General features: G+C 42.6%; 1 protein-coding gene across 1 annotated transcript in view; it reads left to right on the forward strand.

Annotated features, from left to right (window-relative positions):
• The window catches only part of LOC143285083 (calcium-independent phospholipase A2-gamma-like), a 32,700-nt gene extending 5,085 nt beyond the window's left edge, over positions 1-27,615 (forward strand). Inside the window, exons 2-7 of the mRNA XM_076592291.1 lie at positions 6,044-6,195; positions 12,117-12,383; positions 15,182-15,239; positions 20,056-20,247; positions 23,864-24,062; positions 27,071-27,615. Coding sequence (XP_076448406.1) covers positions 6,044-6,195; positions 12,117-12,383; positions 15,182-15,239; positions 20,056-20,247; positions 23,864-24,062; positions 27,071-27,321 — 1,119 coding nt within the window. The 3' untranslated portion in view covers positions 27,322-27,615. The remainder of the gene's footprint in view (positions 1-6,043; positions 6,196-12,116; positions 12,384-15,181; positions 15,240-20,055; positions 20,248-23,863; positions 24,063-27,070) is intronic.
• Positions 27,616-27,858: the final 243 nt, after the last annotated feature.

The following is a 27,858-nucleotide window of genomic DNA, read 5'->3' on the forward strand; positions in this document are numbered from 1 at the left end:
AATGTGGTGCCAGAAAAAGTACCAGAGAATAGCAGCACCGTGCAGCAGGAGTTAGGGCTATATTGAATGTAAGATGGTAAACCTTACAGCGATAACTCCATGTCAACTGCTGGCTTTGGATTGCTTAATAATGAACCACACTGATAGCTCCATGTGAACTGCTGGCCTTGGATTGCAACAGAATGGACCTGATAGCTCCATGTGAACTGCTGGCCTTGGATTGCAACAGAATGGACCTGATAGCTCCATGTGAACTGCTGGTTGTGTACTGCAACAGAATGACACGAAAAACTCCATGTGAACTGCTGGTTTTGGATTGCAACATAATGACATTGAAAACTCCATGTGAACTGCTGGCTTTGCATTGCAACATAATGACATTTAAAACTCAATGTGAACTGCTGGCTGTGGATTGCAACATAATGACATTAAAAACTCCATGTGAACTGCTGGCTTTGGATTGCAACATTATCTGATAATGACATTAAAAACTCCATTTGAACTGTTGGCTTTGGATTGCAGCATAATGACATTAAAAACTCCATGTTGTTGTTGTCTCGTTCATCATTTATCAGAAGGATTCCCCTGTCTCCTCAACAAAGGCGGCAGTACGCTGCAGGTCTTCCAGTCCTCTGTAAAGCTTCCAGGCTGCTGGGATTGGGTCGGGCCAGGTTTTCCCTCGGAGCACTTGGTGGAGCAGGCAGGACTGTAGCAGATCTTCTCTTGTCTGGCTGCCTGTTCTGCAGGGGCACTGCTCTGTGTCACCGATACGGAATTTCGTGTATAGGTGGTGTTTAAGGCGGTTGTGGCCTGTCGTGAGCCTGAAAATGGCTACCTGCTCTCGACGAGTCAGCAGGTAGTATGGGTCTGCTCTGTTGTGGCATGGATGCTGCTGCTTCCACTTGTTCTGCAGCTTGGCCTTAATGATGGTTCTGGATTCAGAGGAGTTGGTAGACCTGTCCATCTGCTCTTTCGTAGTGCCTTCCTTTGCCAGGGAGTCAGCAGTATCGTTGCCAAGCACGTTGCAGTGGGAGGGAATCGTTGAGTTCTGGATCTCTGTTGGACCAAAGGGCCTGCAAGATGGACAGGGCATCGGTCAGGAAGACAACGTTGTGGCTGGCGTAGGGGCTGGCCTTGATGTGGGCTGCTGCTGTTTTCAAGGCTTCTGCTTCGGCTCTGTAATTGGTGGAGTACAGGCTGGTAGCGAGGCAGATCTTTTCTTCTCTGCCTCCTGGATATTGAACATAGACTCCTGCCCCTCCATTCCGAATGGCATCTGTCGCAGAGCCGTCAGTGTGGACATGATCCAGAACTGGGTGTGGAGGTATTCAAGGGTGAGAGACTTTCTTTCAGGGCCGCTTTGGGAATCTTTGGGGCCAACACCAGGGATGCTGCACTGGATGAGGGGAGGGGTTCCTTCGCTCCAGGCAGTGACAGCAAGACACCGGGGTATCACTTTGGGGGCATGGTCAAGGATATCCTGATGTTACCGTTCTAGGATCCTGCTCTGGTGTATGAAGCTCCCTATCTTCAGCTGTGCTTTTGTTGGCTGAGACAGTCTGTCCTTCATGGGGTGGCCTTGCAACCTCTTGAACTTGGCAGCCTGGGTCAGGAATTTGGCGTCTCTGCGGTCATCAAGGGGCTGGAGCTTTGTGATGGTTTCAAGCTCCTGAATTGGCGTAGACCTCATGGCCCCTGTGATGATATGGTTAGCTTGATTCTGAACCTTGCTGATCCGTTCAGTACTTGGCTGTACTCCAGCACTGGCCTGACTCTACCAGTGTACAGCCTCCTAAGGGTCGTGTTGTCTGCGCCCCATGTTGTTCCTGCCAGCTTCTTCATGAGGGCAAGTTGTACTTTTGCTCTTGATTCTGCTTTCTCTGCTTGCTTCTTCCACGTCAGGCGTTTGTCAAAAGTGACTCCCATGTATGTGGGGTTGTTCTCAGCAAGCAGAGTTGATGCACAGGTTAGCCATCTGTTCTTTGGGTGAGAGGCTGAAAACAGTGTAAGTGGTCTTTTTGGCATTAATTGTCACCAGCCACTGTTTTGTCCAGTTTTCGAGAACATTCAGCACATGCTGTAGTCTGTAGTTGGCAGTCGTGAGGTGTTCTTCCAAGCACCATAGGACAAGATCGTCTGCATAGATGGCTCCCTGGACTTTGCGCGGCATATCTTTGACGATGTCGTTGATAAAGTCGAGGAATAGTGTAGGGCTGAGGACACCTCCCTGAGGAACTCCTTCTCTCAGTGTCTTCTTCCGCCTGTATGCTCCATTGACATGGACTCGGGCCTTCCTATTGTTCAGGTACTGCGAGATCCACAGGTACATACAGCTAGTCACACCACTCTTCTGGAGCTTCCTTCAGAGGCCATCCTTCCAGACTTTGTTGTATGCCTTTTCCATGTCTATCCACACCGTCAGTGTATGCTGTTTGTCCAGGAAGCCATCCTCGATCTTCTGGGCTATGTAGGTCACTTGGTCCTCAGTGGAATGATGTTGCCGGAAGCCTGCCTGCTCTGGAATGATGATGTTGTTCTTCTCCAGGTGCCAAACTAGGCGTGAGTTGATCATACGCTCTAGGAGCTTGCCCACACAGCTGGTGATGCTGATGGGGCGATAGCTATCAGCCCTGGCTCTGTGCCCTTCTTGTGGAGGGGCACCATGTCAGCTTCTCGCCAGCTCTGTGGAACATGCCCAGTCTTCCAACTGTTGTTGAAGAGAGCAAGGAGTTTGATCTTTGCTTTGGTGCCAAGGTGTTTTAGCATTTCGTTGGTGATTTTGCCAGGACCTGGAGATTTTTTGTCCAGCAAAGACTTTACGGCTTCTTCAAACTCCTTTAGTTTGAAAGGCCTGTCCATATATTCAGGTTGGTCTTGGTCATCCTGATTTTTCTTTATTTCGTCATGGACTTGTTGTTTTCTGTCCTCTGACACAGTCATGCTGCTGATCTGCTCATAGCTGTCTATGAAGCAGTTTGCTGCCTCTCTCCCTGTCACCATCTCCTGGTCTTTTTGAAGCGCGACAGGCGCTGACCTTGTCTCTTCGTTGTTAATGGCTTTGGTGAGTTTCCAGAGTTTGTTGCCATCTCGGTCAAGGTTCAGCTTTTCTGTTTTCTCCATCCAGCTTGTTCTTGCAGCTTGGATGTAGGCCTTTCTGTATTTGACAGTGCAGGCTTTGATAGTAATGTTGTTTTCTTGTGTTGGGTTGTTTTCAACCTCCTGTCTAGTCCTTGTCACTTCATCTTCAAGCTCCTGCAGCTGTTCTGCCGAATATGGCCTGTAGTTCTTGCGAGTGCCACATGGAATTGCCTTTGAAGCTGCTTTCAGGATGGCTTGGTGGAAGTTTTTGATGGCTCTGTTGATGTAATCGTCCATTTTTATGGTCTTGCAGTATTCGTCAGAGGTCCGCGAACATCTCCAATCCACCTTCTTATAATTCCATCTGGGAAAGGACTTGGCATCGCTTGGTGTATACTGCAAATTGATGGCCAGTGGTACTGGTCTGTGGTCACTGCCTGCCAGCTGTCTTTGTACCTTCCTGCTGGTTTTTTGGGCAAGGTCTTCAGTGGCAAAGACAAGATCTGGGGTGGTCGTGGTGAGCCATCGGCAAGAGAAAAAGGTTGGTGGGTCTTCTGGATCATTCAGCAGAAGCAGATTGCTCTCTGTCTGCCAGTCCTCCACTTCGTCTCCTCTTCGGTCATTCTCACTGTAACCCCAACAGGTTGAGTGGCTGTTAAAATCACCAACTACCAGTACCAAGCAGTTCTCTGATAGTATGTCCATTTTCTGTAAAGAGAGCTCTTTGTCTTCAGGGCAGTACACATTGAAGATGGTCATGACATCCTTGTCCACTGTAATCTTGATTCCGTGGATTTTAGCTTCCTGATTAGTATCCACTGTAAATTCTGAGGCTGATAAACTGTTTTTGACGAGTATCTGCGCTCCTCCTTTTGATCTTCCTTCTCTGTCCATCTTGAAGGTTTGGTATCCTCTGACCCTGAACCTGTGGTTGGATTTCAGGTGTGTCTTCTGCATACAGGCCACACCGATGTTTTCTGCATAGTCTTTCAGTAAGTGGAATCTTTTTATGGTAGACTCACTCTGTATTCCACTGGAGATGCAGACTGGTCAGTTAAAACATGTCACAGCATGCAGACTGGTAAGTTACAAGGTGTCACAGCGTGCAGACTGATCACTTACAAGGTGACACAGCGTGCAGACTTGACAGTTAACAAGGTGTCACAACATGCAGACTGGTCAGTTACAAAGTGTCACAGTGTGCAGACTGGTCAGTTACAAGGTGTTGCAGCGTGCAGACTAGTCAGTTACAACATGTCACAGCATGCAGACTGATCAGTTACAAGGTGTCACAGCGTGCAGACTTATCAGTTACAAGGTTTCACAGCATGCAGACTGATCAGTTACAAGGTGTCACAGCGTGTCACAGAGTGCGACTGATCAGTTACTTGTCACAGCATGCAGACTGGTCAGTTACAACATGTCACAGCATGCAAACTGATCAGTTACAACATGTCACAGCTTGCAGACTGATCAGTTACAACATATCACAACGTGCAGACTGATCACTTACAAGGTGTCACAGCGTGCAGACTTATCAGTTACAAGGTTTCACAGCATGCAGACTGATCAGTTACAACATGTCACAGCATGCAGACTGGTCAGTTACAAGGCTTCACAGCATGCAGATTGGTCAGTTACAAGGTGTCACAGCATGCAGACTGATCAGTTACAAGGTGTCACAGCATGCAGACTGGTCAGTTACAAGGTGTCAGCATGCAGACTGGTCAGTTACAAGGTGTCAGCATGCAGACTGGTCAGTTACAAGGCTTCACAGCATGCAGATTGGTCAGTTACAAGGTGTCACAACATGCAGACTGATCAGTTATAAGGTTTCACAGCATGCAGACTGATCAGTTACAAGGTGTCACAGCGTGCGACTGATCAGTTACTTGTCACAGCATGCAGACTGGTCAGTTACAAGGTGTCCCAGCGTGCAGACTGGTCAGTTACAAGGTGTCAGTATGCAGACTTGTCAGTTACAAGGTGTCACAGCATGCAGAGTGATCACTTACATGTCACAGCATGCAGACTGGTCAGTTACAAGGTGTCACATTGTACAGACTGGTCGGTTACAAGGTGTCACAGCATGCAGACTTGTCAGTTACAAGGTGTCACAGCATGCAGACTGGTAAGTTACAGGGTGTCACAGCATGCAGACTGGTCAGTTACAACATGTCACAGCATGCAGACTAGTCAGTTACAAGGTGTCACAGCATGCAGACTGATCAGTTACAGGGTGTCACAGCATGCAGACTGATCAGTTACAAGGTGTCACAGCATGCAGACTGATCAGTTACAGGGTGTCACAGCATGCAGACTGATCAGTTACAAGGTGTCACAGCATGCAGACTGATCAGTTACAGGGTGTCACAGCGTGCAGACTGATCAGTTACAGGGTGTCACAGCATGCAGACTGATCAGTTACAGGGTGTCACAGCATGCAGACTGATCAGTTACAGGGTGTCACAGCGTGCAGACTGATCAGTTACAGGGTGTCACAGCATGCAGACTGATCAGTTACAAGGTGTCACAGCATGCAGACTGATCAGTTACAAGGTGTCACAGCATGCAGACTGATCAGTTACAAGGTGTCGCAGCGTGCAGACCGGTCAGTTACAACATGTCACAGCATGCAGACTGGTCAGTTACAAGATGTCAGCATGCAGACTGGTCAGTTATAAGGTTTCACAGCAAGCAGACTGGTCAGTTACAAGGTTTCACAGTGTGCAGACTGATCGATGTATGCAACAAATCTGCTTGAAAAAAAAAACAACAAAAAAAACAGTTGCCTGACCTTGGCATAAAGTCAACAGTCTGGTCAAGCCTTGAGAGCCTACCCAAGGTTTCGTCAGTTGTGTTGAACATTTTCATAACATGAAATACAATAATTAAATAAGGAAACAAGTAAATACGTAAAAATACTATTTAAAAAAAAAAAAGAATGTGGATCCTGTTTTGTCAGTTGAAGGCTGTTCCCCTGCTGCTGCGTCTGCTGGATTCTGAGGACATGGCAATGGGACAAGAGGCCCTGGAAGCTTTAGCCTTGCTGGGCTACACTGCGCCTGTCAAAGGACGAGGCATTCGCATTTTATGCTTGGATGGTGGTGGCACAAGGTAGTACTGGCTGACCTTTACATTGTAAATGTTTGGACTGATATATTGAATGGGTATTGATTGATAAACTGAAACATTTCCGTGCTTTTGTTCCCAGTTAACAAGGATAACAAGGAACTTATGATTTCCATGCTTTTGTTGCCGGTTAACAATAATAACAATGATCTTATGATTTCCATGTTTTTGTTGCCAGTTAAAAAGGATGACAAGGATCTTATGATTTCCATGCTTTTGCTGTCAGTTAACAAGAATAGCAAGGATCTTATGATTTCCATGTTTGTTTGCCAGTTAACAAGAATAGATATTATGATTTCTATGCTTTTGTTGCCAGTTAACACGGACAGTAAGCAATGCATATTAATGATGATATTGATAATTGATCATTAGTTTTTATATACCGCTAAATCTTGTGCAAAGACAAAGCAAAGCGTTTTCGCACCAGTCAGTCACACGCATGCATAAGTCTTAACTGGGGAAAAACTGAAAACAAGAAAGTGGCAGGTGAGGGAGGCTACCTTAGGAAGAGATGGGTTTTAAGGCCAGACTTGAAAGAGCTGAGTGTGGAGACCTGTCGAAGTGTAGGAGGGAGCTTATTTCAAATGCAAGGTCCAGAGACAGAGTTGCGGCCAACAGTGGAGTGTTCGAATCTGGGTATGCGTAAACAGAGTGGATCCAAAGCCGATCGTAGATAGCAAGATGGGGTGAAATGGTTAAGGAAGCCACAGAGATAGGAAGGGGCAGATTTGTGAATACATTTATAACATAGAGTGCAGATCTTGTACTGTATTCTGTGTGAGACAGGGAGTTAATGGAGAGGTTGCAAAAGAGGCATGATCTTTTCTTTCTGAGGACGTCGAGCAGCAGTTTTGTATGGGCCGAAGGGAATGGATGGATGAAGCAGGCAACCCAGACAATAGAGAGTAACAGTTGTCGAGGCGAGAGAGAACGAGAGTAACGACAAGTCTAGGTGTTGTGTCAGTGGGCAAATATTTCCAACTGGAACTGATGTAAATGACAACGGCAGGACTGACAGGCCTGATTGATAACTTTTTGCATGGACGTGTGTTGTCAAGGACAACGACTCGGCTCCTGACTGAGCTGGAAAGAGGGATGGATGTACTGCCTAGTTTGATTGTGGCAGTTGTGATGGAAGACAGTTTTTGTTTAGTTTCTATTGATCATTGCTTCAGTTTTGTCTGCGTTCAATTGTAAGTTATTTAGAGTCATCTGGTTTTGAATGTCAAGGAAGCAGTCGGATGTTTCTTCTAAGAACAAGGACAGATTTTCAGGGGTATCTTGTTTCTGAAGTTGAATGTCATAAGCATAATGATTACTGACACTGTGGTGGTTGATAATTTCTGCGAGAGGAGCTATATACAGTGTGTAGAGTACAGGGCTTAAAAGAGATTCCTGTGAGACTCTGTGTTTGATTTTAACAGGTTCAGACTGGCAATTATCAATGATGACAGACTGTAATCGGTTGGTGAGATATAATTTGAACCAGCTGAGATTACTGCCGTTGATACCAAATGTATTATGCAGACAGGAAAAAAAGATTGAATGGTCTATCGTGTCAAAGGCTGCTGACAAGTCATGAAAGAGTGTGAAGGGAATTTTTTCCCGAGACAGATGCTGGCAGTAAATTATTCAGGATGTGGAGGAGAGTGGTTTCAGTGTTGTGGTCAGCACGATAGGCAGAGTGAAAAGGGTGGAGGAATTTGTTGAAACATAGTTGTTGAGCTGCTTCAGGGCAGCTTTTTTCAAGAAGTTTGGACAGGAAAGGAAGGTTAGAAACTGGTAGATAGTTTTTCAAAATGTCTGAGTCAAGGTTGGGTTTCTTCAGAAGAGGCCATATAAATGTAATTTTGAAAGTGGATGGAAAAGTTCCAGTAAGAGGAGATGAATTGACGATACTGGTGAATGTTGGGAGAAGCTGTGAGACACACTGGGAAAAGACAGAGGCTGGTATGGAATCAAGCTCACATGATTTTGTTGTCATTTCTTTCAGGATTTCATGGACTTCTGTTTCATTCAAGGGATTGAATGAATGGAGAGTTGTGCTGTTGAACTCAGGATCAGGAGAAGCGCGTAGGAAAGGTGTTTGATCCAAGCTGATACGAATATTTTGGACTTCATCGAAAAAGAAAGAGGAGAAGACATTGGGGAGTTCAGATAAAGTGTAGGCAGAAGGAAGAGCAGTCCTTATTGCAGTATCAAGAAGATTTGACATCATGGAATAAAGAGATTTGGTGGATGTGGCATCAAGAACTTGTGAAGAAAAGAAGTTTGTCTTCGCTGATGAGATCATATATTATTTGACTTTGTTTATTTGTTTTCAAAAGATCCGATTGTGGACTTTCAATTTTGTTGATTGCCATCGCTGTTCCAATTGGCGACGCTTTCAATTTGCAATTCGAATGTCACGTGTGTGTGCCATGGGGCGGAAGGTCTATCAGGCAGCATGCAGGTAGTGGGAGGTGCATGTTCATCTTGCATTTGAGAGAGGACAGTGTTGTAATGTGTAGAAACATCGGTACAGGAAGAAAATTTGGAAAGGCGTTCAGCAGCTTGTGAAGAAAAAGTGCTTATGTTGATCGATTTCAGGTTGCGATGAGTAACAGATTTTTTGGTTGTTGTAGGTTTCGAAGAATCAAACGAGAAAATAACAGCAGAATGGTCAGAAGAAAGTTTGTCAGTTACAGTCACTGATGCAGTGATGGTATCAGAGTCACGGGTGATAAGCCAGTCCAAGGTATGGCCAGATCTGTGTGTTGGTTCTGTGACAAGCTGAGAGAGAGAATGATTGGACAGAGACATAGGCGTTTGACATCAGTAGAAGTTTGGTTGTTCAAATAAAAGTTGAAATCTCCAAGGATGACGAGTTTGCCTGAGCATTTTGTAGTAATCAAGTAGTGTTTAGAACTCTTTGTGAAACAGAGAAGATGTTAAGTTGTTCTTATGACTAGGAGGAGGACAATAAAGACAACAGAAGATGATTGAGTGACTGGGGACTTTGAGATTGACTTCGAGCATTTCAAAAGTATTGTGTTGAAAGGTGTGGTTGTCAAGAAGGAAAGGGAGGATTTCAAGATGTCTCTATAGACGATGGCGATGCCACCTCCATGAGATGGTCGAGGATGTGACTTGGTTTTGTTGCCAGGATGGGGTCAGTTGTTTAACTTCGGGTTCGTGACCTTGTGATTTGACCAGGTTTTGGTAAGAAATACTATATCAAAGTTATTTTCAAAAATGTAGTTAGAAATTTAGTTGGTCTTTTGATCAGGGCAGACAGACTGAACATTGAACAGACAAGCATAAAAAAGATCAGTGGTAGGCAGAGAGGAATTTTATGGTGAAGCAGGTGAGTCAGGCAGACATACAATGGAAGAAGAAGATGGTGACTGATCAGTGGAGGACAGTGGGAAGGAAGAGAAAGGTCCAGGATTTGAGGCAGGTGTGGGAGGAGTAGGAAGCAAAGCAGATTCAATCACGGGGGATACACCACGGTTTGGAAAAGTGTTATCAGAGGGGACAGTGTCATGGGAAATAAAAATGATTTCCATGCTTTTGTTGCCAGTTAACAAGGATAGCAAGGATCTTATGATTTCCAAGCTTTTGTTGCCAGTTAACAAGGATCTTATGATTTCCATGCTTTTGGAGCCAGTTAACTAGGATCTTATGATTTCCATGCTTTTGTTGCCAGTTAACTAGGATAACAAGGATCTTTTTATGTCCATGCTTTTGTTGCCAGTTAACAGGGATAACAAGGAACTTGTGATTTCCGTGTTTTTGTTGCCAGTTAACAAGGATAGCAAGGATCTTATGATTTCCATGCTTTTGTTGCCAGTTAACAAGGATAGAAGGGATCTTATGAATTCCATGCTTTTGTTGCCAGTTAACAAGGATAGCATGAATCTTATTATCTGGGAGAAGAGTAATATCTAAGGAACAGGAGGCCATCAGTTTTCTTCAGTTGCTTGTTTACCCTTTTTTTGGAAGGAGAGATAGCCAGTTGTTTTTTTGTTTTTATTGTTTTTGTATTTTGTATGATAGTCGTGCCCAACTATGACCACCAGAACAGCAGATGACTCTGTAGACAATGGACTAGAATTTGATTATTGTGGAGAATGTCTTGTCTAAGTTACATCCCCGCTCTCTCACCTAAGAGAGTTTTGGACAGTCGGCACTGGAATGGTTCCCAAAGGCCAACTATAGCCCCCAAGGCTGCATTACTTAGAGCCAGTGCATTCTTACCTTCTGATTTCAGAGTCATAGTCCTTCATTAAAGATTAATCTGTAAATAACTTCCCATTGCTCTCACTTTGCTGTTGGCCCAACTGTAAGCTTATGTCAACTTGATAAAAGCTGTGTGTTGGGCCTGTTTTAAATACTGCCATCTGAAAGGTCAATGAACAGGGATGTGATAGCCGTGTGGAAACACCTATATGCGCAAAAACTGTATCAGTTGGGCATGGCAGCTGTGCATATGGGTGAATGGAGAGAAATAGTTGTACGTTCCCTGTCCGACGTTTGTAAGCATCATACTGTTTTGTGATCATATCCAGGCAACGCCATTTGGAAAATCCCATGAGAAATGTGGGTGGGGTTACGGGCGTAAGGGGTGTGTATTTGATGACATGATCAGGGGAAAAATCTCCACCACCTTGATTTTATCCGTCCAGGTAATAAAAGAGTTGTTCCTTCTCTGTTCTGGCTCGATCCAACGAACTCTTGTGCCAAACATTATGCGATACTTAGACCTTACACTTCAACATATTGTTTTGATCAGTTGAGAATCTTATCACAACAGTGAATAAAAACACAAGCGAAACCAGATTCATCCCCGTGTTCAAGTGTGTGCCAGTGTGCCGATATGTTCCTTTAGCACTTAACCCTATTTTCACAGGGGAAACGCACGCACACACGCACACACACACACATGCACACGTACGTCGGTACATTTCACTCAGAACTGCTGTTGTCTTCGTTCTCGCATGATTGTTGTGCATGATATGAATCCTGAGTGACACATCCTTTCTGTGTGTGTGTGTGTGTGTGTGTGTGTGTGTGCGTGCACTGCAGTCATGCCAAGTCATGAGTTAAAGGAATGGAAGTGGGATGGTGATGCCAAAATCAGTACGAAATACTGTGTTTTGAGCACTTCGATAAGTGTGGCCATCCCTCTGTTTCTGTGCCCTCTGATCACTTACGCTGCACCCCCCCACCCCCCACCTCCCCCACCTTCCCCCAAATTGAGTTTAACCGCTTTTGATTCAAACAACCATAAGATGTAAACAATTGAACACAATGAATACCATGTTGACCCCCTTTCCTCGGCCCCCACCCCCACCCCACCCCACAATTCAGTTCAACCAATTTTGATTCAAACAACCATATGATGTGAACGACTGAACACTTTAATCAATCAAAAGCATATTCATTGCTGTATTGGATAATTTAAAGCATATGGATTGCTGTGTTAGTGAATCTGAAATATATTTATTGCTATATTAATGAATCTAAAGCACATTTATCACTATATTAGTGAATCTAAAGCAAATATATTGCTGTGTGAGTTCATCCAAAGCATATGTATAAGTTCATCTAAAGCATACACATATTGCTGTATTAGATAATTTAAAGCATATATATTGCTGTATTAGATCATCTAAATCACATATATACTGCATAATTAGTAAATCTAAAGCCTAAATATTGCTGTATTAAACAATCGAAAGCCTATATATTGCTGTATCAGATAATCTACAGCATATACATTGCTGTATTAGATAATCTAAAGCATATATATATTGCAGAAATAGTTAATCTAAAGCCTATGTATTGCTGTATTAGATAATCTAAAGTAAATACATATTGCAGAATTAGTTAATCTAAAGCCTTTATATTGTTGTGTTTTGTAGAGCCCTGATTTCCATTTTGTGCCTGAAGCAGCTGGAGAGGCTGACCAACCGCAAGGTGTACGAACTATTTGACTACGTGTGTGGTGTCAGCACCGGAGCCTTGCTGGCCACTATTGTGTTTTTGTACCACATTCCTCTTGATGAGTGTGAGCGCCTCTATCAGGATTTCAGTCGCAAGATGTTCAGCCGGAGCCGCGTCATTGGTGCGGGAGGGCTTGTGTGGAATTACGCATTTTATGATTCCGATCAGTGGGAGCATATCTTACAGTAAGTTGGAAGACAGGGTGCCTTCGGTTGTGTACCTTGTGTGTGTAAAAGAGAGAATGTGTGTGTGTGTGTGTGTGTGATGTGAGATGTTAGGCATGGTGATCTCAGGTATGCCCATAGCCCTTCCTCCTCCACTAGGGACTGTTGGATGGCCCCTCACTTCAGTAGGGACTTGATCCCACTTGAGGTTCCTCCTCCACTAGGGACTGTTGGATGGCCCCTCACTACAGTAGGGACTTGATCCTACTTGAGGTTCCTCCTCCACTAGGGACTGTTGGATGGCCCCTTACTACAGTAGGGAACTGATCCCACTTCAGGCTTCTTGGTACATCAGCAGTCAGGCATTGGATACAGTTTGGCTGGCTGTCCAAGGATGCAGGGCGCATTTTCCTGTGGATAGACAGTTTGTCTCTCTCTCCAATGATACAGGGAGCAATGTGTTAGAAGACAGTTTGGCTGGCTGTCCAAGGATTCAGGGAGTATTTTTGTGTGGATAGTTTGCCTGGCTGTCCAATGATTCATGGAGCATTGTGTGGGTAGACAGTTTGCCTGGCTGTCCAAGTAGTAAGGGAGCAATATTGTGGGTAGACACATAGGCCTGTGCACAAGCAAGACAGCAGCGAGTTGTTTTATTGTCAAACTTGGAGGGTCACGGGAGGTCATTCACCTGTCCTGTTTCAGTCCAGACAGATAGGTCCCTGACCTGGTTTGAGAGAAATAAATGATACATGGAGGCTCACCATTGCCAGGCAGACAGAATAGACTCTGGTACATGAAGTGTTCCATCTTGTCTGGCCTCTGTGGGAACACCTTCACACAGATCTGGTCATGCCGGTCAATACGTTGAATAGACTCTGGTACATCAAGTGTTTCACAGATCTGGTCAATACGTATTACAGGTACAGGATTCCCCGGTGTGTCCACTTCCTGTGGACATTCTCCGTTCCTCGGGAAATCTCATTTATGCCCACCCCTTCCCTTCATGGGAAATCTGCTCATCTATGTCCACCTCTTCCCATCATGGGAAATCTGCTCATCTATATCCACCTCTTCCCTTCATGGGAAATCTGCTCATCTATATCCACCTCTTCCCTTCATGGGAAATCTGCTCATCTATATCCACCTCTTCCCTCCTTGGGAAATCTGCTCATCTATATCCACCTCTTCCCTCCTTGGGAAATCTGCTCATCTATGTCCACCTCTTCCTTTCATGGGAAATCTGCTCATCTATGTCCACCTCTTCCCTTCACGGGAAATCTGCTCATCTATGTCCACCTCTTCCCTTCATGGGAAATCTGCTCATCTATGTCCACCTCTTCCTTTCATGGGAAATCTACTCATCTATATCCACCTCTTCCCTTCATGGGAAATCTGCTCATCTATGTCCACCTCTTCCCTTCATGGGAAAAGTTTGAAGAAAGCTCAGGCAGTGTGTCCAGTCTCATTATTGCCTCATTGTCCTATGATGTGTTGTCCATCAGTGATTGGTTTGTTGTGCATCAGTGATTGGTTTGTTATGCTTCAGTGATTGGTTTGTTGTGCATCACTGATTGGTCGTTGTGCTTCAGTGATTGGTTTGTTGTGCTTCAGTGATTGGTTTCTTCAGTGATTGGTTTGCTGTGCATTAGATTTTGGTTGTGCTTCAGTGATAGGTTTCTTGTGCTTCAGTGATTGGTTTTTCTGTGCTTCAGTGATTGGCTTCTAGTGCTTTAGTGATTGGTTTCTTTAGTGATTGGTTTGTTGTGCTTCAGTGATTGGTTTCTTGTGCTTCAGTGTTCGGTTTCCTCAGAAATTGGTTTTTTGTGCTTCAGTGATTGGTTTGTTGTGCTTCAGTGTTTATTGTTTGATGTGCTTCAGTGATTGATTTTGGTTTGTTGTGCTTCAGTGATTGGCTTGTTGTGCTTCAGTAATTTGTTTCTAGTGCGTCAGTGATTGGTTTGTTGTGCTTCAGTGATTGGTTTCTAGTGCTCAGTGACTGGTTTATTGTGCTTTAGTGATTGGTTTGTTGTGCTTCAGTGATTGGTTTCTTGTGTTTTAGTGATTGGTTTCTTGTGCTTCAGTGATTAGTTTTTCTGTGCTTCAGTGATTGGCTTCTAGTGCTTCAGTGATTGGTTTCTTCAGTGATTGGTTTGTTGTGCTTCAGTGTTTGGTTTCCTCAGAGATTGGTTTGTTGTGCTTCAGTGATTGGTTTGTTCTGCTTCAGTGATCGGTTTCTAGTGCTTCAGTGATTGGTTTGTTGCCCTTCAGTGATTGGTTTCTAGTGCTTCAGTGATGGGTTTTTGTGCTTCAGTGATTGGTTTGTTGTGCTTCAGTGATCGGTTTCTAGTGCTTCAGTGATTGGTTTGTTGCCCTTCAGTGATTGGTTTCTAGTGCTGCAGTGATGGGTTTTTGTGCTTCAGTGATTGGTTTATTGTGCTTCAGTGATCGGTTTACTCAGTGATTTGTTGGTTGTGCTTGAGTGATTGGTTTGTTGTGCTTGAGTGATTGGTTTCTTCATTGATTGGTTTATTGGTTTTTTTCTGCTTCAGTGACTGGTTTTGACTGCTTATAACAATAAGTTACAGCTCTCCAGGTCTGCATATGTTGTTCTTTTGCAGTGCAGATCATTCACATTCTGCAAGATTTGTTGCTTTAAATAAGATCCTTTATATCAATGGTATTGTTGTGAATATGATTAGTTATCACTACTGAATCTTTTCATTTTCTCTCAGTTCTTGTGATCTCTCCAATGAGTCCTTTTTGTATGTATATGTTGTGTTTATGATTCACATTCCTCTTTCTGTATCTTTTGCTTTCAGGACAGAGATAGGACATAAAACCATGATTGAATTTGCCCGTGACCCAGTTGTGCCAAAGGTAAGCTGATAGTAGTTTGTTTAGAAATGGCGTATGACAAAATGTTACTTTATGGTTTCGTTTCATTTCTGCTTGAATTCAAAATGCTGTTTCAGAGCTTGTTGTGTGACTGAGCTGTTTCCTGCTGCCAGACGTGGGCTTGTGTATTGATATGAACTGGTACACGTTATGTGTTGCTGTGTGTTCTCTCCAGCTGAGCAGACATGACGTCAAAGTTTGTCTCCTGGACCACAGCTACAGTGTGACGTGGGCAGCCAGGTGTTGAAGTCGGAGCGGTTGGCGCTGTTGACTTGTCAATGTTGGAGTGTGCATTGTGCTGCATGGCCACTTTAGGGAGTGTGCATTGTGGTGTGCATTGTGCTGCATGGCCACTTTAGGGAGTGTGCATTGTGGTGTGCATTGTGTTGCATGGCCACTTTAGGGAGTGTGCATGCATTGTGGTGTGCATTGTGTTGCATGGCCACTTTAGGGAGTGTGCATTGTGCTGCATGGCCACTTTAGGGAGTGTGCATTGTGGTGTGCATTGTGTTGCATGGCCACTTTAGGGAGTGTGCATTGTGCTGCATGGCCACTTTAGGGAGTGTGCATTGTGGTGTGCATTGTGCTGCATGGCCACTTTAGGGAGTGTGCATTGTGCTGCATGGCCACTTTAGCTTTTCTCCTCTATCCACTTGACTGTGTTGATTGCACTATTTTCAAGCCTTTGAATTCAGGCAGGTTGAATTTTATCATCAAAGTAGTTTCAGGGATAGTACGTATTTCTATTGTTACGCTGGCATAGAAACTCCGATGACCTTTTTTTTTTTCTCGAAAATGCTCCCATTCACTTGACAAAATTGGAGATTATTTGTTTGGAAAAACCAACCAACCTATGATAATGGAAGAGTAATTGTGTGTTGCGTATTTACTACCAAACATAAGCCAGTATTCAGGGTGAGTTTGTATGATCAGAGAAAAATAAATTTTGCCATTTAATTCTTGTATTTATTTTATATCTATTTCCGAGTATTGAAAACGAGTAGTGAGGAAAAGCCAGTTCAGGAGAATAAGTTCACACAGTCAGTGTGTCCATCGACAGTAACATCAACATCATACTGTTCATTGAAACAGTGTGTCCCTAGACAGTAACAACATCACACTGTTCATTGAAACATTGAGTGTGTCCATCAACAGTAACATCAACATCGTACTGTTCATTGAAACAGTGTGTCCATCGACAGTACCATCAACATCATACTGTTCATTGAAACAGTGTGTCCATCGATAGTAACATGAACATCAGACTGTTCATTGAAACAGTGTGCCCATTGACAGTAACATCAACATCATACTGTTCATTGAAACAGTCAGTGTATCCATCGACAGTAACATCAACTTCATACTGTTCATTGAAACAGTGTGTCCATCAACAGTAACATCAACATCATACTGTTCATTGAAACAGTGTGTCCATTGACAGTAACATCAACATCATACTGTTCCTTGAAACAGTGTGTCCATTGACAGTAACATCAACATCATACTGTTCATTGAAACAGTCAGTGTGTCCATTGACAGTAACATCAACATCATACTGTTCATTGAAACAGTGTGTCCATTGACAGTAACATCAACATCATACTGTTTATTGAAACAGTCAGTGTGTCCATCGACAGTAACATCAACATCATACTGTTCATTGAAACAGTGTTTCCATCGACAGTAACATCAACATCATACCGTTCATTGAAACGGTCAGTGTGTCCATTGACAGTAACATCAACATCATACTGTTCATTGAAACAGTCAGTGTGTCCATCGACAGTAACATCAACATCACACTGTTCATTGAAACAGTGTGTCCATTGACAGTAACATCAATATCATACTGTTCATTGAAACAGTGTGTCCATTGACAGTAACATCAACATCATAATGTTCAATGAAACAGTGTGTCCATTGACAGTAACATCAACAGTATACTGTTCATTGAAACAGTCAGTCTGTCCATCAACAGTAATATCAACATCATACTGTTCATTGAAACAGTCAGTGTGTCCATGAACAGTAACATCAACATCACACTGTTCATTGAAACAGTGTGTCCATTAACAGTAACATCAACATCATACTGTTCATTGAAACAGTGTGTCCATTGACAGTAACATCAACATCATACTGTTTATTGAAACAGTCAGTGTGTCCATCGACAGTAACATAAACATCATACTGTTCATTGAAACAGTGTTTCCATCGACAGTAACATCAACATCATACCGTTCATTGAAACGGTCAGTGTGTCCATTGACAGTAACATCAACATCATATTGTTCATTAAAACAGTCAGTGTGTCCATCAACAGTAACATCAACATCATACTGTTCATTGAAACAGTGTTTCCATCGACAGTAACATCAACATCATACTGTTCATTGAAACAGTCAGTGTGTCCATGAACAGTAACATCAACATCACACTGTTCATTGAAACGGTCAGTGTGTCCATCAACAGAAACATCAACATCATACTGTTCATTGAAACAGTGTGTCTATTGACAGTAACATCAACATCATAATGTTCATTGAAACAGTGTGTCCATTGACAGTAACATCAACATCATAATGTTCATTGAAACGGTCAGTGTGTCCATTGACAGTAACATCAACATCATATTGTTCATTAAAACAGTGAGTGTGTCCATCAACAGTAACATCAACATCGTACTGTTCATTGAAACAGTGTTTCCATCGACAGTAACATCAACATCATACTGTTCATTGAAACAGTCAGTGTGTCCATCGACAGTAACATCAACATCACACTGTTCATTGAAACAGTGTGTCCATTGACAGTAACATCAATATCATACTGTTCATTGAAACAGTGTGTCCATTGACAGTAACATCAACATCATAATGTTCAATGAAACAGTGTGTCCATTGACAGTAACATCAACAGTATACTGTTCATTGAAACAGTCAGTGTGTCCATGAACAGTAACATCAACATCACACTGTTCATTGAAACAGTGCAGTGTGTCCATTGACAGTAACATCAACATCATACTGTTCATTGAAACAGTCAGTGTGTCCATTGACAGTAACATCACCATCATACTGTTCATTGAAACAGTGTGTCCATTGACAGTAACATCAACATCATACTGTTTATTGAAACAGTCAGTGTGTCCATCGACAGTAACATCAACATCATACTGTTCATTGAAACAGTGTTTCCATCGACAGTAACATCAACATCATACCGTTCATTGAAACGGTTAGTGTGTCCATTGACAGTAACATCAACATCATATTGTTCATTGAAACGGTCAGTGTGTCCATCGACAGTAACATCAACATCATACTGTTCATTGAAACAGTGTTTCCATCGACAGTAGCATCAACATCATACTGTTCATTGAAACAGTCAGTGTGTCCATGAACAGTAACATCAACATCACACTGTTCATTGAAACGGTCAGTGTGTCCATCGACAGAAACATCAACATCATACTGTTCATTGAAACAGTGTGTCCATTGACAGTAACATCAACATCATACTGTTCATTGAAACAGTGTGTCCATTGACAGTAACATCAACATCATAATGTTCATTGAAACGGTCACTGTGTCCATTGACAGTTATATCAACATCATATTGTTAATTAAAACAGTCAGTGTGTCCATCAACAGTAACATCAACATCATACTGTTCATTGAAACAGTCAATGTGTCCATGAACAGTAACATCAACATCACACTGTTTATTGAAACAGTGTGTCCATTGACAGTAACATCAATATCATACTGTTCATTGAAACAGTGTGTCCATTGACAGTAACATCAACATCATAATGTTCAATGAAACAGTGTGTCCATTGACAGTAACATCAACAGTATACTGTTCATTGAAACAGTCAATGTGTCCATCAACAGTAACATCAACATCATACTGTTCATTGAAACAGTCAGTGTGTCCATGAACAGTAACATCAACATCACACTGTTCATTGAAACAGTGTGTCCATCGACAGTAACATCAACATCATACTGTTCATTGAAACAGTGTGTCCATCGACAGTAACATCAACATCATACTGTTCATTGAAACAGTCAGTGTGTCCATCGACAGTAACATCAACATCATACTGTTCATTGAAACAGTGTGTCCATCGACAGTAACATCAACATCATACTGTTCATTGAAACAGTGTGTCCATCGACAGTAACATCAACATCATACTGTTCATTGAAACAGTCAGTGTGTCCATCAACAGCAACATCAACATCATACTGTTCATTGAAACAGTGTGTCCATTGACAGTAACATCAACATCATGCTGTTTATTGAAACAGTCAGTGTGTCCATCGACAGTAACATCAACATCATACTGTTCATTGAAACAGTGTGTCCATCAACAGTAACATCAACACCATACTGTTCATTGAAACAGTGTGTCCATCAACAGTAACATCATCATGCTGTTCACTGAAACAGTGTTTCAATTGACAGTACCATTAACATCATACTGTTCATTGAAACAGTGTGTCCATTGACAGTAACATCAACATCATACTGTTCATTGAAACAGTGTGTCCATCAACAGTAACATCATCATGCTGTTCATTGAAACAGTGTGTCCATTGACAGTAACATGCAGTCAGTGTGTCCATCAACATTAACATCAACAAATATTTAAAGTCATAATTTAGTTGAAAAAATGGAAACGTTCCATTTCCTATTGATAAGAGGATTTTTTGCTCTTATTTAAAGTGGTATGGGGGAGGATGAGGGGGGGGGGGGGTAATGTTGTTTATATATCAAAGGTACTTTACAGGTTGCTGCTGTGTCCACACTGATCAACACACCTCGCATGAGAAACTTTGTGTTCCGCACATACAACTTTCCTCCCGATGTCTACTCACAGTACCCTGGCAGCTGCACCGATCAGTTGTGGGAAGTGATTCGTGCGTCCTCTGCCGCTCCTGGTTACTATGAAGACTTTTGTCTGGACAACTATGTGCATTCTGTAAGTGTCAGTCATCAGATAACGTCAGCAAAATATGAGCTAAACTATATAATTCGAAAAAGGAAGATGGTCTTGCTTATATTTCTGAAAAAAAAACCCAACAAATTTCATATATAAGTTGTTTTGTTTTCTTTCCTTTTTTTTTTTTTAAAAATTATATATGCACATAAACCTGCACATTAGAATGTGCGGGCAATTATATGTGCATGTGCGCACATGCATGTTAGTGATCATGTGTGTGTAAATGTGTTTTGAGCATGTGTGTGTGTGTGTTTTGTGTGTGTGTGTGTGTGTGTATGTGTGTGTTAAAACCATATATGTTGACAGGAAAAGAAAACGTGACTGACTGAACAAAAGTAACAGTGTGGAGAAGGTATGAACCTTTGGGGTAACTTTGATGCTCTGTCATGAACTAAACGCTACGTGCTACACTGTGCCTCCAATGTAGTGTTATCTCATGAACTAAAAGTTAAATGCTACACTGTGCCTTATGTGTAGTGTTATCTCATGAACTAAAAGTTAAATGCTACACTGTACGACAAAGTATCAGTATCAGTAGCTCAAGGAGGTGTCACTGCGTTCGGACAAACCTATATACGCTACACCACATCTGCCAAGCAGATGGCTGACCAGCAGCGTAACCCAACGTGATTAGTCAGGCCTTGAGAAAAACAACAACAAAAAAACAATAAATAAATAAATAAATAAAAATAAAATAAATACACTGTGCATGTTGTGTAGTGTTATCTCATGAACTAAAAGTTTAGTGCTCACTGTGCCTTCTTTGTCGTATTTTCTCATGAACTAAAATATAAGCACTACACTGTGCATACTGTGTAGTGTTATCTCATGAACTAAAAAAACCTAAGTGCTACGCTGTGCATATTGTGTAGTGTTATCTCATGAACTTAAAAACTAAGTGCTACACTAACTCTTCTATGTTGTGTTATCTCATGAACTAAAAGTTAAGTGCTACACAGTGCACATTGTGTAGTGTTAACTCATGAACTAAACGCTAAGTGCTACACTGTGCATATTGTGTAGTGTTTTCTCATGAACTAAGAATTAAGTGCTACACAGTGCACATTGTGTAGTGTTAACTCATGAACTAAACGCTAAGTGCTACACTGTGCATATTGTGTAGTGTTTTCTCATGAACTAAGAATTAAGTGCTACACTGTGCCTTCTGTGCAGTGTTTTCTCATGAACTAAAAATTAAGTGCTACACTGTACCTTCAGTGCAGTGTTTTCTCATGAACTAAAAATTAAGTGCTACACTGTGCCTTCTGTGCAGTGTTTTCTCATTAACTAAAAATTAAGTGCTACACTGTGCCTTCAGTGTAGTGTTATGAACTAAAAGTTAAGTGCTACACTGTGCCTTCTGTGTAATGTTTTCTCATTAACTAAAAGTCAAGTGCTACACTGTGCCTTCAGTGTAGTCTTATGAACTAAAAGTTAAGTGCTACACTGTGCCTTCTGTGCAGTGTTTTCTCATTAACTAAAAATTAAGTGCTACACTGTGCCTTCTGTGTAGTGTTTTCTCATCAACTAAAAATTAAGTGCTACACTGTGCCTTCTGTGTAGTGTTTTCTCATCAACTAAAAATTAAGTGCTACACTGTGCCTTCAGTGTAGTGTTATAAACTAAAAGTTAAGTGCTACTCTGTGCCTTCTGTGTAGTGTTTTCTCATTAACTAAAAGTCAAGCGCTACACTGTGCCTTCTGTGTAGTGTTTTCTCATCAACTAAAAATTAAGTGCTACACTGTGCCTTCTGTGTAGTGTTTTCTCATCAACTAAAAATTAAGTGCTACACTGTGCCTTCAGTGTAGTGTTATAAACTAAAAGTTAAGTGCTACTCTGTGCCTTCTGTGTAGTGTTTTCTCATTAACTAAAAGTCAAGCGCTACACTGTACCTTCTGTGTAGTGTTTTCTCATGAACTAAAAGTTAAGTGCTACTCTGTGCAAATCGTGTAGTGTTATCTCATGAACTAAAAGTTAAGTGGTACAATGTGCCTTCTTTGTAGTGTTTTCTCATCAACTAAAAATAAGTGCTACACTGTGTATATTGTGTAGTGTTATCTCATGAACTTAAAAACTAAGTGCTACACTATCCCTTCTTTGCATTGTTTTCTCATGAACTAAAAGTTAAGTGCTACACTGTGCCTTCTGTGCAGTGTTATCTCATGAACTAACCGCTTGGGGCTACACTGTGCCTTCTGTGCAGTGTTATCTCATGAACTAAAAGCTAAGTGCTACACTGTACCTTGTGTGTAATGTTTTCTCATGAACTAAAAATTAAGTGCTACACTGTACCTTCTGTGTAGTGTTTTCTCATGAACTAAAAGTTAAGTGCTATACTGTCCCTTCTGTGCAGTGTTTTCTCATGAACTAAACGCTAAGTGCTACACTGTGCATATTGTGTAGTGTTATCTCATGAACTTGAAAACTAAGTGCTACACTATCCCTTCTGTGCCACTAGTGTTTTCTCATGAACTAAACGCTAAATGCTACACTGTGCCTTCTGTGCAGTGTTATCTCATGAACTAAAAGTTAAGTGCTACACTGTGCATATTGTGTTATCTCATGAACTAAACGCTAAATGCTACACTGCGCCTTCTTTGCAGTGTTATCTCATGAACTAAAAGTATGTGCTACACTGTGGCATCTGCGCAGTGTTATCTCATCAGCTAAAACAGTAAATGCTACAATGCACCTTCTGTGTAGTGTTTTCTCATGAAGTAAAAAAATAAGTGCTACACTGTGCCTTCTGTGCAGTGTTATGAACTAAAAGTTAAGTGCTACACTGTGCCATCTGTGCAGTGTTATCTCATGAACTAAACAGTAAATGCTACACTGTGCCTTCTGGGTAGTGTTTTCTCATTAACTAAAAAATTAAGTGCAACACTGTGCCTTCTGTGCAGTGTTATCTCACGAACTAAAAGTTAAGTGCTACACTGCCTTCTGTGTAGGGTTATCTCATGAACTAAACGCTAAGTGCTACACTGTGCCTTCTGTGCAATGTTTTCTCATGAACTAAAAGCTTAGTGCTTCACTGTGCCTTCTGTGCAGTGTTTTCTCATGAACTAAAAGCTAAGTGCTACACTGTGCATATTATACTGTGTTGTAAAAGTTACTGTGCATGCTGTGTTGTGCTATGCTGTGCTGTAAGAGTTACATTGTGCATGTTGTGCTGTGCTGTAAGAGTTATATTGTGCATGCTGTGCTGTAAGAGTGACACTGTGAATGCTGTGCTGTGCTATAAGAGTTACGCTGTGCATGCTGTGCTGTAAGAGTTACACTGTGTTGTGCTGTAAAAGTTATACTATGCATACTGTGCTGTGCTGTGCTGTAAGAGTTACACTGTGCATAATGTGCTGTGCTGTACTGTAAGAGTTACACTGTGCATGCTGTACTGTGCTGTACTGTAAGAGTTACACTGTGCATGCTGTGCTGTAAGAGTTATACTGCGCTGTGCTGTGCGGTGCTGTGCTGTAAGAGTTACACTGTGCATGCTGTGCTGTACTGTCAGAGTTACACTGTGCATGCTGTGCTGTGCTGTGCTGTGCTGTGCTGTGCTGTGCTGTAAAGCTACACTGTGCATTTTGTGTGTGTTGAGGACGGGGGTCTGCTGGCCAACAACCCCACAGCGCTGGCCATTCATGAGAGCAACCTGCTGTGGCCCCATGAGAGCCTGCAGTGTGTAGTGTCTCTGGGCACTGGGCGCTATGAGCCCTCCCTGGAACTGGGCACCAGCACCAAGGTGTCCCTCAAGGAGAAGGTCACCAAGATGGTGGACAACGCCACGGACACCGAAGGTACAGTAACTGTGCAGAGATAAAGATCAGTCAAGATAGTGTCACAGATATTAAAGGTACAGTAACCACACAGACATAAAGATCAGTCATGACAGCGTCACAGATATTAAAGGTACAGTAACCATACAGATAGAAAGATCAGTCATGAGAGCATCACAGATATTAAAGGTACAGTAACCACACAGACATAAAGATCAGTCATGACAGCGTCACAGATATTAAAGGTACAGTAACCATACAGATAGAAAGATCAGTCATGAGAGCATCACAGATATTAAAGGTACAGTAACCATGCAGAGAGAAAGAGATCAGTCAAGATTTTGTTACAATATTGAAAGTACTAGGTCACAGGAATGAAGATGTATTGTGACGTATGTTAACTGGAGTCAGCCTAACAGCAACAAAAGTGTATGACGTGTGATCAGCCAGACATCAAGCAGGTGAAGAGTCATGCATGTGAGTGTGGGTTGATGTTCGCTTGTTCAGAGAGTTGTATTGCTTGAGTCTTGAGTTGTATCTTCACTTAGGCGGAGTTAAAAGTTGACCTGGTCTTCTAAGACTGAATATTGGAAGAATGAAACTTGTTGTCAGAAGTGGGATTGTGAAAAAGAAAAAAGGAAACGCACTGAGCAGAGACAACTGAAGATTGAACCATGGATGACGATGGAGAAGCACCAGAGGTACAGGAGGTCCATGATGATGACGAGAAAGTCACCAGAGGTACATGAGGTCCATGATGATGACGATAAAGTCACCAGAGGTACATGAGGTCCAGGCTGATGACGAGAAAGTCACCAGAGGTACAGGAGGTCCAGGCTGATGACGAGAAAGTCACCAGAGGTACAGGAGGTCCAGGCATTTCACAAAAAGGAGTCATCAAAAGGAAACAGCAGAGTGAACAGACCAGATCGAGGCTGAAGCGAGATGTGGATAATGTGGCGAAAAACATCCATGAATCAAAGATAAGTGTCTAGTGTTTGGGGAGTGATGTAACGATCGTGGAAGAAACAATCACTGTGCGTCATGTCAAAAAGCACCCAAGAATCAGCGAAGACTGACAAGAATTTGACAGTTTGAAGAGGAGGAGACAGAAACAGAAGATGAAATACTTGAGACTGGTAACAAGAACAGTGCCAAGGAGAAAAAAAAAGGGGCTTAGATGTTGATCAGCAAGATGCCTGTGAGATTCCTTCTTGACAGTGGAGCCACAATGAATGTATTGCGTGAAACCTTGTACAGAGAAATTACTGGAGATAAAAGAAGTTGTAATGTACAAAAGATGAAAAAGAAGCTGGTGATGTTCAACGCTACATAAATGAAGCCAGTTGGTGAGATAATCTTGAGAGTCAAAAACCTGAAGAACAAAAGGAAATACAAGGTAAATTTTATATCACAAAAACAGATTGTAAGCCAGTGCTAGGACTGAAAGCTGTACAGTACATGGAGCTGATGACAGTCAACGTAGAGAACATTGCAACTGTATCTGCAGATCAGAAACCAGTTCAGACAGCTGTGATGAACATGATAACCGAATACAAAGATGTATTTGATGGTGAAGGAAATTTAGGTCAGTTACATCTGGTCAGTTACATCCAGGCGTTGCACCAGTGAAGATACTGTGCAGAAAGTGGCCGATAGCAGTGCAAGAAAAAGTGAAGGGTTTGTTGAAACGACAAGGAAAATAGGATGTTGTCACCAAAGTATACTGTTCATAAAAAGAAACGCAACAATGTTCAGAAGGCAATGTAATATCATTGCACGAAACAAATGGATTGGGTATGGCTTGTGTACGATTACGCTTGTGAAGTGACTTGTAAGCAACAGGCATGCACATGCAAATCATGCTGCACGTGTAAATTGTGAAGCCTTTGGTGAAAATGTCTCGTCTTTTTGTGGTGCTTCACATGGCAGTCATGTTTTTGATTCGGTATGCTAATGAAGTGTTTACTCACACTGTGGCTATAAAACCCAGAAAAATTGCAGACTGTTGAATCAGATTTGCAAAAATTCCAATGCCCAAAATGCCCCGTCTGACTCCAGCACAACGAAACAGTGCCATTGGCTGACAGCAGGCTGGACAATCTCAAGTTGATGTCTCACATTTCAATGTGGCACAAAGCACCATCAGTCGGCTGTGGGCCCGACTGGAAGCCACTGGCGTCATAGCAGACAGACAATGCACTAGATGACCAAGAGCGACCACACAGCAGCCCAGGACCACTTTATTTGCCTACGATATCAGTGAAACTGCTTCCTTTCAGCCTCATCCAGAGTCATGGAGTGCCACATGTCTCTAAACAGACCAACCGCAATTGGCTGCACACAGTTGGCCTGCACGCTCGACGTCCGGTCAGAGGACCTGTCCTCACAAGACGCCACCGCTTAGACCTTTTCCAGTGGACTACCAAGCATCACTTCTGGACTCCAGCCTGTCACTGGAACCACATGCTATTCAGTGACGAATCACAAAAAAAATCCTTCTGCAAAGTCACCACAGGAGACGACGAGTATTCCAAAGAATGAACGAACGTTATGCAGCAAACTATGTTGACCAAGCACTGGTGGTGGTGGTGGCATTGTAGCAGTTCTGAATAAGGTGTGGTGGTGGTGGTGGTGGCATTGTAGCAGTTCTGAATAATGTGTGGTGTGGTGGTGGTGCTGAATAAGGTGCTGAATAATGTGTGGTGTGGTGGTGGTGCTAAATAATGTGGTGTGGTGGTGCTGCTGAATGTGTGGTGAGGTGGTGGTGCTGAATAAGGTGTGGTGTGGTGGAGCTGAATCAGGTGTGGTGGTGGCAGTGCTGAATAAGGTGTTGTGTGGTGGAGCTGAATCAGGTGTTGTGGTGGCACTGAATAAGGTGTGGTGTGGTGGAGCTCAATCAGGTGTGATGTGGTGGCAGTGCTGAATAAGGTGTGGTATGGTGGAGCTGAATCAGGTGTGATGTGGTGGCACTGAATAAGGTGTGGTGTGGTGGTGCTGAATAAGGTGTGGTGGTGGTGGAATTGCAGCAGTGCACATCATGATGGCGGACGTCATGCCCCCCAACACCTACTTTCGCTTCAACCCCTACCTGTCGGAGGATGTGCCCCTGGATGAGATCAGGCCGGACCGCCTGGAGGTGATGAAGCGTGACACCACCATGTACCTGAGGAAGAATGATGGCAAGATGAGAAAGGCTGCCAGCATCCTCCGCCACACCCGTCTGCCACATCAGATGGTCATGGACTGGGCTAAACTCAAAGCAGACTCTCTTTTTTAGGTCATGGACTGGGCCAAACTCGAGGCAGACTCTCTGTTTTAGGTCATGGACTGGGCCAAACTCAAAGCAGACTCTCTCTTTTAGGTCATGGACTGGGGCAAACTCAAAGCAGACTCTCTCTTTAAGGCAGCCTCTCTGTAATATGTTGGAGAAAAATTGAAATAAGGTGTACCCGTGTGGGTGTTGAAAAACAATGCAAAAGTAAACAGATTTTTAGATGTGGAGAAAAACACGATTATTTTAAGAGATAAAAAAGAAATGTAATTTTGACCTGAAGATTGTATGTCATTTAGATTCCAGTGAGTATGATGGAGTTTTTGATTTTCATCTACTTTCCCAAGACTTAGTGAGACTGGTTATGGCAGAAGAAAGCTGCAAGTTGAAAAAATAAACAATTGAATAGTTTGTGTTGAATAACATTAGAAAATTATTTTTATGTTGGCACATCTGAAACATGGAAAAGGTTACCATGAGGGACAGGGCTGTGTGTGTGTTTTATTTCAACACATTTCTCTCTGTACACATGTATTGCGTTAT

This window comes from Babylonia areolata, chromosome 8 (assembly GCF_041734735.1).
Source record: "Babylonia areolata isolate BAREFJ2019XMU chromosome 8, ASM4173473v1, whole genome shotgun sequence".
Classification (NCBI taxonomy): Eukaryota; Metazoa; Mollusca; class Gastropoda; order Neogastropoda; family Buccinidae; genus Babylonia; species Babylonia areolata.